The sequence below is a fragment of the Solanum stenotomum genome, chromosome 9 (genome assembly GCF_019186545.1).
Source record: "Solanum stenotomum isolate F172 chromosome 9, ASM1918654v1, whole genome shotgun sequence".
Taxonomy (NCBI): Eukaryota; Viridiplantae; Streptophyta; class Magnoliopsida; order Solanales; family Solanaceae; genus Solanum; species Solanum stenotomum.
In genome coordinates this window covers 57754129-57769196 of record NC_064290.1, presented here as the reverse complement: position 1 = coordinate 57769196, position 15068 = coordinate 57754129, and the positions used below count along the sequence as shown (strand labels likewise).

The 15068-nt window shown below is 28.6% G+C and overlaps 2 protein-coding genes across 2 annotated transcripts; one reads left to right on the top strand and one right to left on the bottom strand.

Moving 5' to 3' along the window:
* Positions 1-2212: 2212 nt before the first annotated feature.
* LOC125875873 (uncharacterized) lies at positions 2213-3459 on the bottom strand. The gene is made up of 2 exons (XM_049556917.1): positions 3256-3459; positions 2213-3150 (listed from the first exon to the last, which is right to left on the bottom strand). Exon 2 carries the CDS (start codon positions 3107-3109, stop codon positions 2231-2233), a length of 879 nt encoding a protein of 292 aa, XP_049412874.1. The 5' UTR covers positions 3110-3150; positions 3256-3459; the 3' UTR covers positions 2213-2230.
* A 10932-nt stretch (positions 3460-14391) lies between these two features.
* LOC125875874 (uncharacterized) lies at positions 14392-14828 on the top strand. The gene has a single exon (XM_049556918.1). It carries the CDS (start codon positions 14471-14473, stop codon positions 14675-14677), a length of 207 nt encoding a protein of 68 aa, XP_049412875.1. The 5' UTR covers positions 14392-14470; the 3' UTR covers positions 14678-14828.
* The last annotated feature ends 240 nt before the right edge of the window (positions 14829-15068 follow it).

Genomic DNA, 15068 nt, shown 5'->3' with positions numbered 1-15068 from the left:
GACAAGGACCTCAATTGCTATATCTATTAGCTTTTTTTCAACCTTTTATCCAATTATTCAAATACCTAACCACATGTTATTATTAAAAAGAGGTCCCAATTCTATTGTCCTACTAAACTATGGCCTATATATATATATAATATAATATAATATTCAACTTCATTTTCACCATTCATATGATTTTCCTAGTAAATGAAATTTTGTCAATTTTGTTGACAAATGTTTTTTTCTTTTCTTTTGTGTTTGACAAAATTAACTAGCCTATGCACAAATTAGTCAACATATATATATAATTATTGTCTTGTCTAGTTATAAAGAGATTAAATTAAGAGCATATATATTATGTTAGAGGCATTTAAGAAAATTCGAAAAGAACACGAAAAAGTTTTAAATCTTAATACAAATAAGATAAAAGATCGTTGAATAAGTGTGAAGAGAGTTTGTTTAAAGAATAAGTGTTAAGTTGACTACCATGAACAATACATTAATTTGTTATTAAAATAATTTGTGCTTAATTTGATCACATTTGAGAATAATTAGTTGATTTAAATTTCAGCTACATTTACAAAGTTGTGATGTAGTGTTAGTATTCGTCCGTTCTTAATCATAAATTTCAAATTTAAGGCGTGAAAATGTGAAATCTATTTTAATCAGAAGCGTCTTCTTTTCAAAATAGTCCACATAAATTTTAAAAAAAAAAAAAACAGAAAGTAGTTGTTATTTTATAATAGAGAGAATATCAAAATTATAGTATTTAATTTTCAGCTTTAAATTTCTTAATGGTTTATTATTTATCCACATCTTATACTCTCTCCTATCAAATTGTATCTTTTTTTCTTTTACATCCCAAAAAGAATTACATATTCTTATATATAACAACAATTTAACTTTAAAATATTTAATTTATTCTTAATGTTACAATATATTGTCACATACACACATATATATCCTGCTCATCTTTTGTGTCAAGAGTCGATTAAAAATATTCTCTCTACATTTCACAATAGAAGGTTCAAAACACGTTATTCTTTTCAACTCTTATTTACAAATTATATTAAATATATTATTATTATTATTTTATACTTGATCAAATATTGTCACATAAATTAACAACTGGCTAACAAAACTGGAAAAAAGTCATAAAAGTCAAGATTTGAACTATAGAATTTTGCAAATGCTGGTAGACAGAAGGACTGGTAGAATTTAATATTTGCTAACTAACTTATTTCCACGTACACTTCTAAAATCTAAACTTACCACTAATGATTTTCAGGTCCACAATTATTTTTAAATTTTCATTTAAGTCATTTCTTTTTCTACTATGCGTACGATAATGACCCCCCAACAACTCCAAGCCTCACTTATTTACCCAAAAAAAAAAAATTCTTCATCCTAATAATATGACTTCAAAATAAAATAAAGTTTAGATTTCAACTAGACATTTGATACTTTAAACCATTATGTTTAACACCTTTCTAAGGAAGTAATAATCTTGTGTGTCCATTTACTTTGTGTTAGAGTAACTTTCACATATTTTAACTAATTTCATGAGATATATGTTATCTTCTATCAACAACATATAATATATAACTATATTCATCAAAGCTAATATAGATGTAAATAAGTCTTGTATGTCTACTTTACGAATAGAGGAATGAGAAAGGTCATAATTAACTAAAATAACATATATAATAAATTACAAAATCAAATCTTTCCAACTTCGTAACTTAATATACTCTTGTGATTCAGAATAATTGTTCTACTCGTTTGAGTTGTTTCAAGAAGTTAGATGTTTTTCTCGAATCAAAATGTTTAATAATGTGCTTGATTATATTTACTTGTCAGGTTTATATGAAATATTTATTCTCACATAATATAATACCAATTGGTAGAGCAATTTAGAAATATTAATTAGACTTATATATCAAAAACATTATGTACAAATGACAATAGATTATCATATATATCACCATATAAAGAAGAGCAATTTCAAATTTCCTCATCAAAATGGGGAAAATTACATTCTCTATATATGTCATTTTTCTTAATTTTCCAAATTTGAACTAATCTAGTAGATATTACTACTACTATCATTAATTGCATCTGGGTCCACTTTGCTTCTCCAGATTGTCATATAGGCCCCTACAAAATTAAAAAAGTAGAAAACAGTACCCATTACTTATGCTATTATCACTTTCATATTCATTTGTTTATATATTTTGCAATTTTATCAACAAAGATTGTTGAGTCTCCAATCCAGTCTAACTTCATTGGGTCCCACAAAATGCTGACTTGGCTTGTTGAATACGATGACGTGGCTGTTGACCATAAACGCCGTGACCCGCTCCGAAACCCGAATATCCTCCATCTTCAATTCCTGCAGTCTCTTCACGTACTCCGGCGCGTGCACCAGATCCCACACCACCCCAACGCCGCCGGGTTTCAGCACCCTCACCACCTCCCCCAACACCCTCATCCTCTCCGCCGCCGCTACCACCGTTTTCTGCCCGAACTCCTTCCCCACCGTGTGTACAAACGCCGCCGACGCCACCACGTCGAAGTAATTATCACTGAACGGAAGTTTTCTCGGGTCACCTGACCGGCACGTGACGTACTCCTGAACACCTTCAATCCCGGCAGTTCGGAGAGTGGACAGAGAACAAGTCGGTGTTGGATGTAACCCAACGACCCGACCGGATGACCCGGATTTCTTCAGTTGTAGAGCGACGGCGTTGAGGAGGATCCCACGGCCACAGCCAAGGTCAAGAGCATGCTTAACGGAAGACCAATCACCGACGGCGTTCACCATCCGCTGTGCCATTTCCCAGTGAAGCGAAACGGAGGAGTAAAAAATGTTGCCGGCGGCGTAGAAAAGGCAAACGGCTGAGAGTGCTGTGACGGAACCGGTGAATCCGGCGGCGAAACGAGCTGAGCTTGGGCCAGGTAAGAAATGGTGGAAGAAATAGCAGATAGGTTCGAAATAAACTAGAAAAATCACAGAGAGTATAGAGAAGAAGATAGCATTAATTAGCAGAAATATCGGGGTTTGCCAATCATCAACACCGTAAATTGAATAGATCTGTCCCCAATCTCTACCAGCTTTCCCCATTCTTAGCTTAATTAACAATTCGCCATAGAAACTTCAAAAATCTGCAAAAATCAGTTAAAAAAAACACGAAACCATTAACATTTCTGTCACTACAAACCAAAAAGAATAGAAAACGAACAAACAAACAGTGATTAACAGCAACGTACGGTGATTTTATCAGATCCCGAAGCAATTAGACAAAGAGTTAGTATACAGCACGCTGTCAGATTTTTCAAATTCTGATGGATGAAATGAGTATTAATAATGGTGATGTAATGCCGCGTTTGTTTGTTTGATTGATTCGTCAGATAATGGAGAGTGCTCTTTTTATGAACAAGTTGTTACCAGTGCCCAGTGCTGTGTGGGGTTTGTTCTAATTCATACTGTATTTATATATGCAAAGAGTTGTTGGGTATGGATCGGGTCGGATAGGGGTGGAGTTATAATATTAAGTATGCATTTAATATACTTTTTGCTTAGATCTTATATGTATTTACTATGAAATAGCCGGAGTATTTGCTTAGATCTAGTATTTAATACTATGAAATAGGCGGAGTTAAAGATTTTGAATTTACAAGTTCTAAAAAATTAAAACATATTTAATTATTTCAATTTATTTGTCTTATTTCCTTTTAATTGGTTTAGAAAATTAATGTTTTTTTTTTCTTGTTTTGACTTTTTGACAACTATTTAATCTTAATTTTTAATATCATGAAAATTAAAATACATGCAATAATGTATCTTTAATGTAAGACCAAAACAATTAAATTAAAACGAAGGGAGGTTTAAAATAATTATTATTACATTTAAGTAGATTTTAAAACATAAATATAAAATCTCAGTTAAAATTATTGAGTTTAGTCAAACATGTAGAAAACAATTAATATTACATGTAAGTAGATTTAAAAACATAAATATAGAATCTAAATTATAATTATTGAGTTTTACCGAATATATAGAGAATAATTATTATTACATGTAAGTAGATTTAATAAAACATAAATAGAATAATTATTATTACATGTAAGTAGATTTAATAAAACATAAATATAAAATCTCAGGTAAAATTATTGAGTTTAGTCAAACATGTAGAAAATAATTACTATTACATGTAAGTAGATTTAAAAACATAAATATAGAATCTAAATTATAATTATTGAGTTTTGTTGAATATATAGAGAATAATTATTAGTATATGTAAGTAGATTTAAAGACATAAATATAAAATCTTAGTTAAAATTATTGAGTTTTATTGAATATGTAGAAGGAGTTTAGTTCCATCACCACTATTGAGAAATCTAGTGGGTGATATATATTTATATAAATATCCAATTAAGAACTTGATAATTAAAATGACTCAAATAATATCAAATTTTGATTACGCCATTTAGAAGATGGTGGGGCAGGAATATTGAAAAAATAGACAAATTAAGTGACTTACTCCATAGTTTTAACAAGAGTCGTCCATATGGAGGTGTTGGATTTGATCTTTACACTATCCAAAATCAATTCCCTAAAGGCCTGCCTCCTTTTTTTTCTTTTTTTATTATATATANTAAAAATATTGTTGAATCGAATTCACCCTATTACTAATGCTAGTTAACTTGTATGTCCATTAATTAGTCCTAAACGACAAGTATTTTGAGTAGAAAAGATCACTTTTCATGCTTTGTGTTGTGAACGTTCATATCATAAAAAATTTCGACGAAAGGGAGTTAGTTTGTATCGTGAGAGTTTTTCACGTATCGATAAATGATAAATCATGATTGCATTAGATTCATTTTAGCAAATGTTTTTTACTATAGAAAAATAAATTTGTAGAATTTATGTAGTTATCTGTCAATTTTTACTTTTTTGAAAAAGAAAAATATCGAACGTCCAAATTCACACTGATAATTAGGTTTATGGGACCCATGTACTACAAATCATGTACTAATTCTTTTTTCTTTAAAAAGAAGAAAGAGTAATTATGTTTAAATGTAGGTAAAGTTTCAATGTTCAACTGCTATTAATATAAAAGAAAAAAAAAAGTAAAGACATCTGTTCACGTAATAATTAGGGGTAATGAAAGCCTAATTCAAAGTAATATATATAGTTTTAACTTAAATACTATAAGTTAGAATTTTAACTCACATATTGTAATTTAAAATTTTAGTTGAATTCAGTGTTCATCAGAAATAATCAATTTATCTTCATAATATAAGACATTTTTTTTATCCGATATCTGATACTTATATTGAAGTTTGACCAATTCAAATTTGTGTTGCATAGGACCTCATTTACTCAAAGTTTGAACCCAAAACTTCTAATTAAAGAAGGAACAATCTCATCCATTACGCATTATCCTTTCGTGACTATAGTATTTGTATTTACATGTTTTATCGTGTTATGGTATATTATATTATTATTATCATACTAATAAAATGTTGTTAGCAATTAGTCAAAATCAACAAGAGAATATGAAATTCCATTGATGATTTTAAAAATAGTTTGTGGAAAAATAAGATTGTGGGACTTGCGCTAATCAAGGGATTGTTTAGTCAATAGGAAACAAGGATAAACAAAATTATTATATCTTATTATTGCAATCTTCTTTAACAATATGCTTTAGGAGCCAAGTCATAACTTACTTCTTCAATATTCAAACCAAAAAAAAAAAAAGTTTCAAGCAAGGGTGTTAAAAGGAGCAAATTCGATTAAATTAAAACGAATTAAAATAATAAATGTACGGATTTACATTCAAACAAAAGTTATTTGGAATATTGAAATGAAATGGGTTAAATGGGGTCATTTGTGCCTTTAATTCCATTTTGTGTTATAATATCTTATTGTTATATTCCGCATGACTTTTACCCTAAAAGACTTAATTTCACTGCATGACATAAATTTGATTGCTAAAAGATTAAACAAAAAAACATTTGAAGGGTAATTTGTGCAATTTCATTGTAAAAATAAGCTAAACAATGAATTACAATTCTTACTAAATTTTAATTTATTTGTTTATTTTTTTATAATTTAATTAAAGTACTTAATATAATTTTTCTTTATAGTTACACATACAATTTACAAATTTTTTAACAGGTTAGTCTAACTTTTAAAATTGATTAAATTGAACGAATCAAAATAGATTGAATTAATTATAATATAACTTATTCAAACTTCAAAATATTCCTCAATTCTTTTCTTTACTTTTAAAAAATAATATATCCTGTAATGTATCTTTACTCTTTAGTATCACTCGGTTTCAATTTCGTTATCAATTTTCTTCTCCGTTAAATTTAATTAATTATTTATGAGAATTTTTTTATTATAAGATGCCACTTTTTTCAACACGCATTGCGCCATAAGACAAATTCAGCCTTCCTTGCATGATTCGTGCATTATATTAAGGAGCTCATTCAAGGGCTTTTTCGTCATTCGGAGGAAATAGTACATTTGATTTATTCTTTTCCTTCAACATTTATCACTTGGAGTGGGGAGCGGATGTAGCTGGGTTCATTCAAATTTCTTTCGATAGAAAATTATATTATTTATATATATATATAATTAAAATTATTTTTTATGTATATATTATATATGTTAAACCCTTTTTTTAGCTAGTTTTTGTGTTTACTTCTTTAAATTTTAAATCCTCTCAGTAAAAATTTTGATTCTGTCACTGCTTAAAAAAAATTATGATATTTATTTTTTAGTCTGTCTCAAATAAGTATGATTTAAATTTCGCAATATATTTCTTCAACCTTTAACTATGTAAAATTGTGATAGGATGGATCATATTCGACCTTTGACAATGAAAAAAAAACTCTACTAAAAACCACTTATCCATTTAGTGGTCATATATGAGGCCAAAGAGTCGAATTTCTTGAGCTCTAATTCGAATATCAAACACTGAACGTTGAGTTAGAAAACAAAGCAAAATCATATAAATATTTATAACTTGTTGGGAAATATATATGTTATAAAAAAAAATCTATTTAAAACTTCATATTCAATCAAATGTTTAGTAAAATATGGACTGACGGATAGAGTTTTGTAGTAAGAATTTAAAATAGAGATAATGGATTCTAAGGTGAAGAACGTGGGAATGGCTAAAAATTGACCTAAAGTGTTGATGGGGATATTTTTTAGAATAGGTCTTTTTTTTTCTTTTTTATTTTTTTATTTGACGGTGCTTTAATTTCCTAGTAGAATATTTATTATGCATAAAATTATCTTCTTTTTTTCCTTTTTCAGCTCTTGTTTTAATCACAATGGAAAAGTTTTTCCAATACCTTTTTCTTTTTGGCGCAATGAATATACATCACTTTAGTGATTACGTATTCGATAGAATTCAATAATTATAATTTTAATTTGATATTTATATAAAAAATGTTACTACTCAAAATTTATAAATTAAAAATTTTATTTCCGCTTTTTTAATTTATGGACCGAGAAGGTGATGATAAAAAGTCCAAAGTGAAATACACGATCCTATCCAAAAACTTAGAATTTTACTAGTTGGTAGGAAAAACACACATAAAAAGACAAGAAATGCCTCTCTGTATCCCAGTAATTGTAAGTGCCCAATCATCAACTAATAAGATATTATATTTGGTTGAAATATAAAGAGGCATAAAAAAAAAAAGAGGATAAAAGAGCATGTTCACACGATTTGTCATATAGAATGCATGTATTTCACGCGATTTACTATATAGAACGTATTAATTTCACATAATTTATTATGCAGAATGGACGCATTTCACGTAATTGCCATGCATCTTACGTGATTTTTCATATAAGACGTATGTATTTTATGTAATTTAATGCATGCATCTCATACAATTTGTCATATAGGATGCATCATTTCACATAGTTTGTCAGTTTAATATGCGTGTTTACTTGTTTAATTTTATAATAATATAAGTATATATACTTTGTGCACACCCAAAATCAAAGAACATATATAAATATTATTTGAGACTAAGTTAAAGAACATAATTATATATTATACCAAAAGACTAGTATAAAAGTTTGAATTTTTTTCTTTGGTATTAGTTTTAATAAAGATTATTTTATGTGTGAAATTTGAAATTATGGAGTAAAAATCATTATTTCACCGACATTTCAAAATATTGAAGTTTAACGAACAGTAGGTAGAAAATTGAAATAACATTTGATGCCCAAGCTAGTTAATACTCCCGTGTTCACTTTTAATTGTCATGTAGCATTTTTTGAAAGTTAATTTGACTAATTTTCAAAGTTAATAATTCGATATTTTAAACAAAAAATTTAAACATTCAAAAATTATACGAAAAGTATTGTAAATTCCATTTTTTTGCATATCAATATGATGACGAATACATTGTAAAATGTTAATCAAAGTTATTATAGTTTGATTCTAAAAAAGGAAACTATGAAAATTAAAGTGGACGGAGATAGTATTTTCTTTTACTAAAAATGAATCTACTCATATATTTTTTGGTCGAAAAGGGAAAATTTCATTAAATCAAATGTGACTATTTACGTGTGCTAGTTCATATGAAAAATTTACTCATGTTATAAAAGTGGAATATTTCATTAATATAGGATTATAGGTCATTTACCTATTAAATGTTAACATGTTTTCATTCATAGTTAAATTTGGGAGGGGGAAACATCAAATTATATTCATCATAAAAAGCAACAATGCGTGATATTTGGCCAAAATGATAGTTTTTCTATGTTATTTTAACTTTTTAAATATTTTTTACCCTTTTAACTTAAATACATTTTAACTAAAAAATGAAAAAAAGATCAGTTTGTTTTAAAATAAAAAAATATTATAATTTTTTTAATTTTCTGGTCAAATTTTGGCCAAATTTTCTGGCCATTTAGAACTTCCCATAATTATATACTAATAGATTAAATATTATGCATTCAGTTGTTCCATTAAGATCACATAAATGATATTATATCATTTAATTACATTAATTACAGTACCATTTTTTCCCTATTTAGGTGCAAAGAACAAGATAAAACTGACTTAATAAGCATTTAATTTTTCTCGTCTTCTTGTGCCCAATGACAGACGTGTCAAAATTAGGGAGGCTATATATTTAATACCGTCAAACCTTTTTATAATAGTTATTCTCTGTAATGAGTAGTATTTTATTATTATAAATATTTTTTATGAAATCAATCTTTTAGATTATGCAATATATTATTTTTAGGGAAAAGGGACAAATATACCCCTAAATTATTACAAATGGTATGTTAATACCCTTCGTTATACTTTAAGGTTGTATATATCCTTACCGTTACACTTTTGGATTGTGTATACCCTTAAAACTAACGGACAGACACGTGGCTTCATCTCAACCATTTACTCAATTTTATTTATTTATTTACTAAAATTAAAAGATCCACCCGACCCACAACCAAATAACCAAATCTTCATCTATAATAAACCCAATGCATCCTCTGTAAAGTTTCAAACAACAACAATGAATCAACCCCTTTCAACAACACAAATAGATTGTAAGAATATTTTTAACCTTGTGCAAAATTAAAATCAAAAGCTTTCCAACAACAATCACAAAAATATGGTGCACTTGGTTCAATTCATCAAAATCTATTTCAAGAATATTTTTGAACCCTTTTAACCATAACAAATCAATTTGAGCTCAAATTTTTTGATTCAATTGTAAACGCAATTTAAAGCTTGAAGTTTTATCCATCAATGGTGATAGTATATTTAACCCATTTCAACAACAACTAATCAATTTAAGTTCAAATTTTCTTATTTGATTGCAAACCCACTTTTCTTGAAGTTTTGTCCATCAATGATGATAGTATTTCCAATCCCTTTCAACAACAACAAATCAATTTAAATTCGAAATTTTTTATTCTATTGAAGACCCACTTTTAAACTTGAAGTTTTGTCTATCAATGGTGATAGTATTTCCAACCCCATTCAACAACAAATCGATTTGAACAACAAATTAAAATTGATCTCTTGTTTTTCAACGAAAGCACATGCTACTATGTTTTTGTTTTAATGAGATTTGAAAAAGAGTTGCAAATGAAAATGTATTGAAGAACAATTTTGTCATTTGTTTGATTTAAAAGATTTTGGGTTATGTTTTAATGGAGGAGGGTTCTTTGCTTTTTATTTTAATTTTAAATGCCATGGTGTTGTAATTTGGGTCATGGGTGGGTAAATTAAGAAAGATGGGTGGGTTTTTGGGTAAAAAAATAAATAAAATCGGGTAAATTGTTGAGATGAAGCCATGTGTCCGTCAATTAGTTTTAAGGGTATACACAATCTAAAAGATTGACGGTAAGGGTATAGACAATCTCAAAGTATAACGAAGGGTATATACGTACCATTTATGATAGTTCGGAGGTATATTTGTCCTTTTTCCCTTATTTTTATGACAAGGCAAAGTTCATAATTTTTTCGTTGGTTGTCCCTAGCCATATATATAGTGAATTTCCATGAATGTTTTTTGTAACTTATGGACCTTTTTTATCACGGTCTAAAGATCATAAAACAAACTGAAAATATTATTTTTAAAAATAGATTATGAGCTATTAGTAAACATACATTTTACGATAGTCCAATATTTTATCGATTTGAAGAACTATATATTTGTCCTCCAAACAAAATACTACACAAGGAACATGCTAAATCCTCAAAATGAATTAATAGGCTAACACATTGTGATCTTTAAAATTATAAATATAGGTAGGCAAAAGAAGATGTGTGATCTAAAATATACTATGATCTAAGCAAAGTCCATGCATGCTTTAGAAATGGGCAAAAATTGGTGATGTGTAGCTAGGTCAGATATTGAATGTGCAAGGTCTCCATATGATGACCAAATCCATTATTCAAATCCAATATAGTCAATATTAGATAGACCCTCTAAAAAAACATAGTATCTAGGGTTTCCTTGTACTAACAAGTTTTGAATTTCAAGATTTATTATTTGTTTGCCTCAATATGATACATATATAGTATGTACTTTATGTCAAACATGTTCTAGTCAAATAATAAGGTCATTGTAATACCTGATTTAAGTTATATATATTGATAGTGTAGAAATTTTTCATACTATGAGCATTCTTATCATATGTTTATACATGATAAGATATCCAATTCTGATTCTTTAGAATTTATAGGTGAATTTCAAACTTCATCCGAATAGAAAAAAAAAATATAGTTCTTTAAAGGTATCTCGGTGAAGAGGATTGAGAATTAATTATAAGGCGACATTAAAACATTAGTACAAACTGCTCGGGTGTGAGGATAATCAGACTACCACTTTTACCATATACGGATCCAAACGACCCAAACATATATTTTAAACCTATATGAAAGGTGGATTAGCTACTAGTTTAATTACCAAGTGATCAATCAATCCATATCATAAAAATTCTTTACATAAATGACATAATTTTGTCTCATAATTTTTAGTTTTTTACACCCATAGACCATAGTACACATAAAGTCCCGAGATATACGGTAATCCATTTAGTACAAAAGCATAATAATTAAAAAAAAGTCATGTGATTCTGTCGACTGATGCTCAATATTAATTACGAATTGAACTTAATATTTTTTAATCAAATTTTGTATATATATGTAAAAAAATTAATATATATCCATAAATACTAAATTTTCAAATTCAATAATTCAAACAGTAAGTGAATTCAGTAATATTTTAAACCTGTAAAATTCAAATTCTGAAACTGCTTCTCATTAATTTCCAAATGTTATGGTACCTTCGTGAGTCTTATATGTAACACTTCATTTGTCTTACTTTCTTCACACTCAAACGAACCTTCATTAAACATATTGAGAAGACAATGTACGTAATGATGATTCTTTTCAAAAGAAATATTAACATTCTCTTAATTTATTTGACAACAAATGTGAGAGTTACAACTTAGACAAATTAAAGTAACTTTCATATAATATATCTATACACTTTGATTTTTTTCTATCATAAAAAGAAAAGTTGTATTGCATGTGAAGCCAAATTAAAGACAAAACTAAATGTGTGACAAAAATTGCAGTTGTGGAACCAAAAATTACATGGCAGGATTACCTCATAGCACATGTTCATGTTTCTATTAAACAATTAAATTGGGACAGCACATGCAATATAATACCCTTTTGTTTTATTGAGGTAAAAGCAATCAGAAAAAACAATCAAAGCTCATGAATTTTATAGTCTCTGTAATTAATTAGGTAACTTATATGATACATAAAGAGAATTTTTTTTTTTCCATATGTATAATAGAGAATTTCTCGAGTTCTAGTGGGGCGCGATTTAAAATTTGATAAATGATGGACTTGTTTTTGATATTTAGACTTTTATTTATAATAAGAATCGAATATGTGACGTACGTCTAACTCATATATCACTTGTTGTGCTCTTACCACTAAATCAAAATCTTGAAGTTCACATAAGACTTAAAAACATCAATTATATCTTTCTCTACCTACTAGCTATTTAAACTCAATATTTTGACAACACACAACTTTCAGCTTGAATTTTTTTATCTAAAGATGAAATTCTAAAAGATAATTGGTTATATTCGTCAATTTTTGTAATAATAGCTTGGGCACAATGGAATTAACCACATTTACATGTTAATTCCATATTATATATTTACTCTCTTTTGAAGAGCATTTAAACTCTATTAGTGCCTTTATTTGATTCATCATAATAAATCGAGCCAAAAGAAAGTTTCTCTCTTTCTGTTTACTAAATATGCAAACTCGCTCCTAGTTGAGTTAGTGTTGGGGTGGGTAAGTTGATCGTCCAAATTTGATTCTAATTCCTTCCTTCAAGTTTGTTTGTACCCGCGTTTTGATTTATTATTTTCTGCTACAATATATATTAATAATTATTACAACGGGGAGCAAGGTTATAAGGCAAATGAATCTGAAAAAATTGGCTTAGTTCGAATTGTTCTCTACAACTTGGAAACATGAAGTTGAAATTGCTAAAAAAATTCCATTCAGACTATTTATATGTAGAGAAAATATAGAAAAATAGACAAAATATCTACATATACACTGGCTAACTGTTCTTTACAAAGACACGGGCCTTAAACATAATGGCTCAATAAGAAAACTAGAATAAACTTTGGGCCTTCTCAATTTTGTGTAACTGGATTCTAACTTCAATCCCGACTAGTTTGACTTGTTTGAAACTAAAACGTAGTGTTGTTCCCTAAAATCTTTTATAAATATTATATTATTACTGTTAAATAATTTTCGGAAAATCATTATGCATGCTCTTGTCGGTATTGTGTTCGACATGTATTATTTTATAATATAAATATTTTATAAGGGATGGACCTCACTTTTTTAATTTGTATAACGTAGAACGTAAAAGATAAGTTGAACTTGGAGGTGTCCAATTGGAGTTTTAAGTAGAAAAAAAGGACCTGCATTAAATCACAAGAATAAAAGCATCCCAACTGTAAAATGGACACATGGCACTTACGCACACCTTAACTATACTTGCATGTTCAAGTACATGAACCGCATAAAAAAAAAGAATTTTTCAACGTATATAATTTCTATACTATCATATTCAACTTACAACAAGTAATTTTTCATATCAAATCTAATAGGGTAACAATAAAAATATAGCAATAACATGTCAATTTAACATAATAATGTAAAAATTAAAGGTATATATATAGAGAGTGTATTATTTATGTAATATTGACTCATAACCTGACCAGACTTATAAGAAATCAAAAGTGCTTATTTAGTATGTTTTTAAAGAAGTACTGCAGTATTTACTTGAGATCGTAACATAACCTTCTTCTACCAACAAGGGTTATGGTGGAGTGGTAAGTACTCCTTCATCCTTAACCAGTAGGTCTCGGGTTCGAGCCCCCTTGGATATGGAGCCGCCTTTGTTAGGGAGCACTTTACCTCCTATGTGGGACTTTTCAACGAGAATCTTAATTTAGTCGGGCTCTAATATGGATATCGAACATCGGGTGGGAAAAAAAAAGTACAACCTTCTATCCTAAATTAACAGTCAATCTAAAAGGATCATTAAAAATATGAAGAAGTAAAGGCACGAGAGTTCCACGTACACGTGGCAATGATCCATTAAATTGGAAACTGAATTTGGACATTGACTTGATCACAACGCCTGTCTAATTAATAACTCAGCCTGCCTTCCACGCTGACGCCCATATCTATGCCGGTTTACGTGGACCCTCCATAAATAATTTTATGTACACATGTACTACTACTATATATACCACATATGAAATTATTTTGTGATCATTCAAATTTCAAACAACAATTACGTTTATTGGTGGAAAAGTTGCTAAAGTCTCTACTTCTCTAATTTGATCGATCGATACAATATAATAAGATACGATATGGTTTGTTTTTGCTTTTTGGTGGATCAGAAGAAGATGATGAGGCAGAGTAAGCCCGTGGCCGGTTCGTGTTCACGTTGCGGCCACGGAGCTCAAGTTGCTCATATGCGAACCGCTACCAGATTTTGTTACGTTCCATTTTACTGGAAATCTTGGAAGGCTATTGTTTGTTGCTTCTGCGGTGCTGTTCTCAAATCTTACAGATAATAATAACAATAATATATATGAACCTATATATAGTAGCTATACTATAGACACTCAGAACTATATATATAAGTTCTCGAGATGAAAATTCTAACTTCGCAACCATATTGTACGATTCGTACATATATATATCCTTTGTGTTCATGATTTTGATAATAATGAATGAAAGAGTTTTTTTTTTCAACGTTTAAAATTCTGAATAAATCATGTTTCAATATAAATTTCACGTACAAATTTTCTGGAGAAATGATTGTGTTTTAATTGACGGTGCTATGTAGTGAATAATGAATGGACAGTATTTTTCAAGAATTTAAGCAACATAGGTTTAATACAATCCAAGAAAGTACTTAAGACGATGTATATCCTAGTAGATCACGTTTATTTAATAAAATAA

Bases quoted from the DNA above. Each gene is read 5' to 3' on its own strand.
- LOC125875873 (XM_049556917.1), bottom strand. From the start codon at position 3,109: ATGGGGAAAGCTGGTAGAGATTGGGGACAGATCTATTCAATTTACGGT.
- LOC125875874 (XM_049556918.1), top strand. From the start codon at position 14,471: ATGGTTTGTTTTTGCTTTTTGGTGGATCAGAAGAAGATGATGAGGCAG.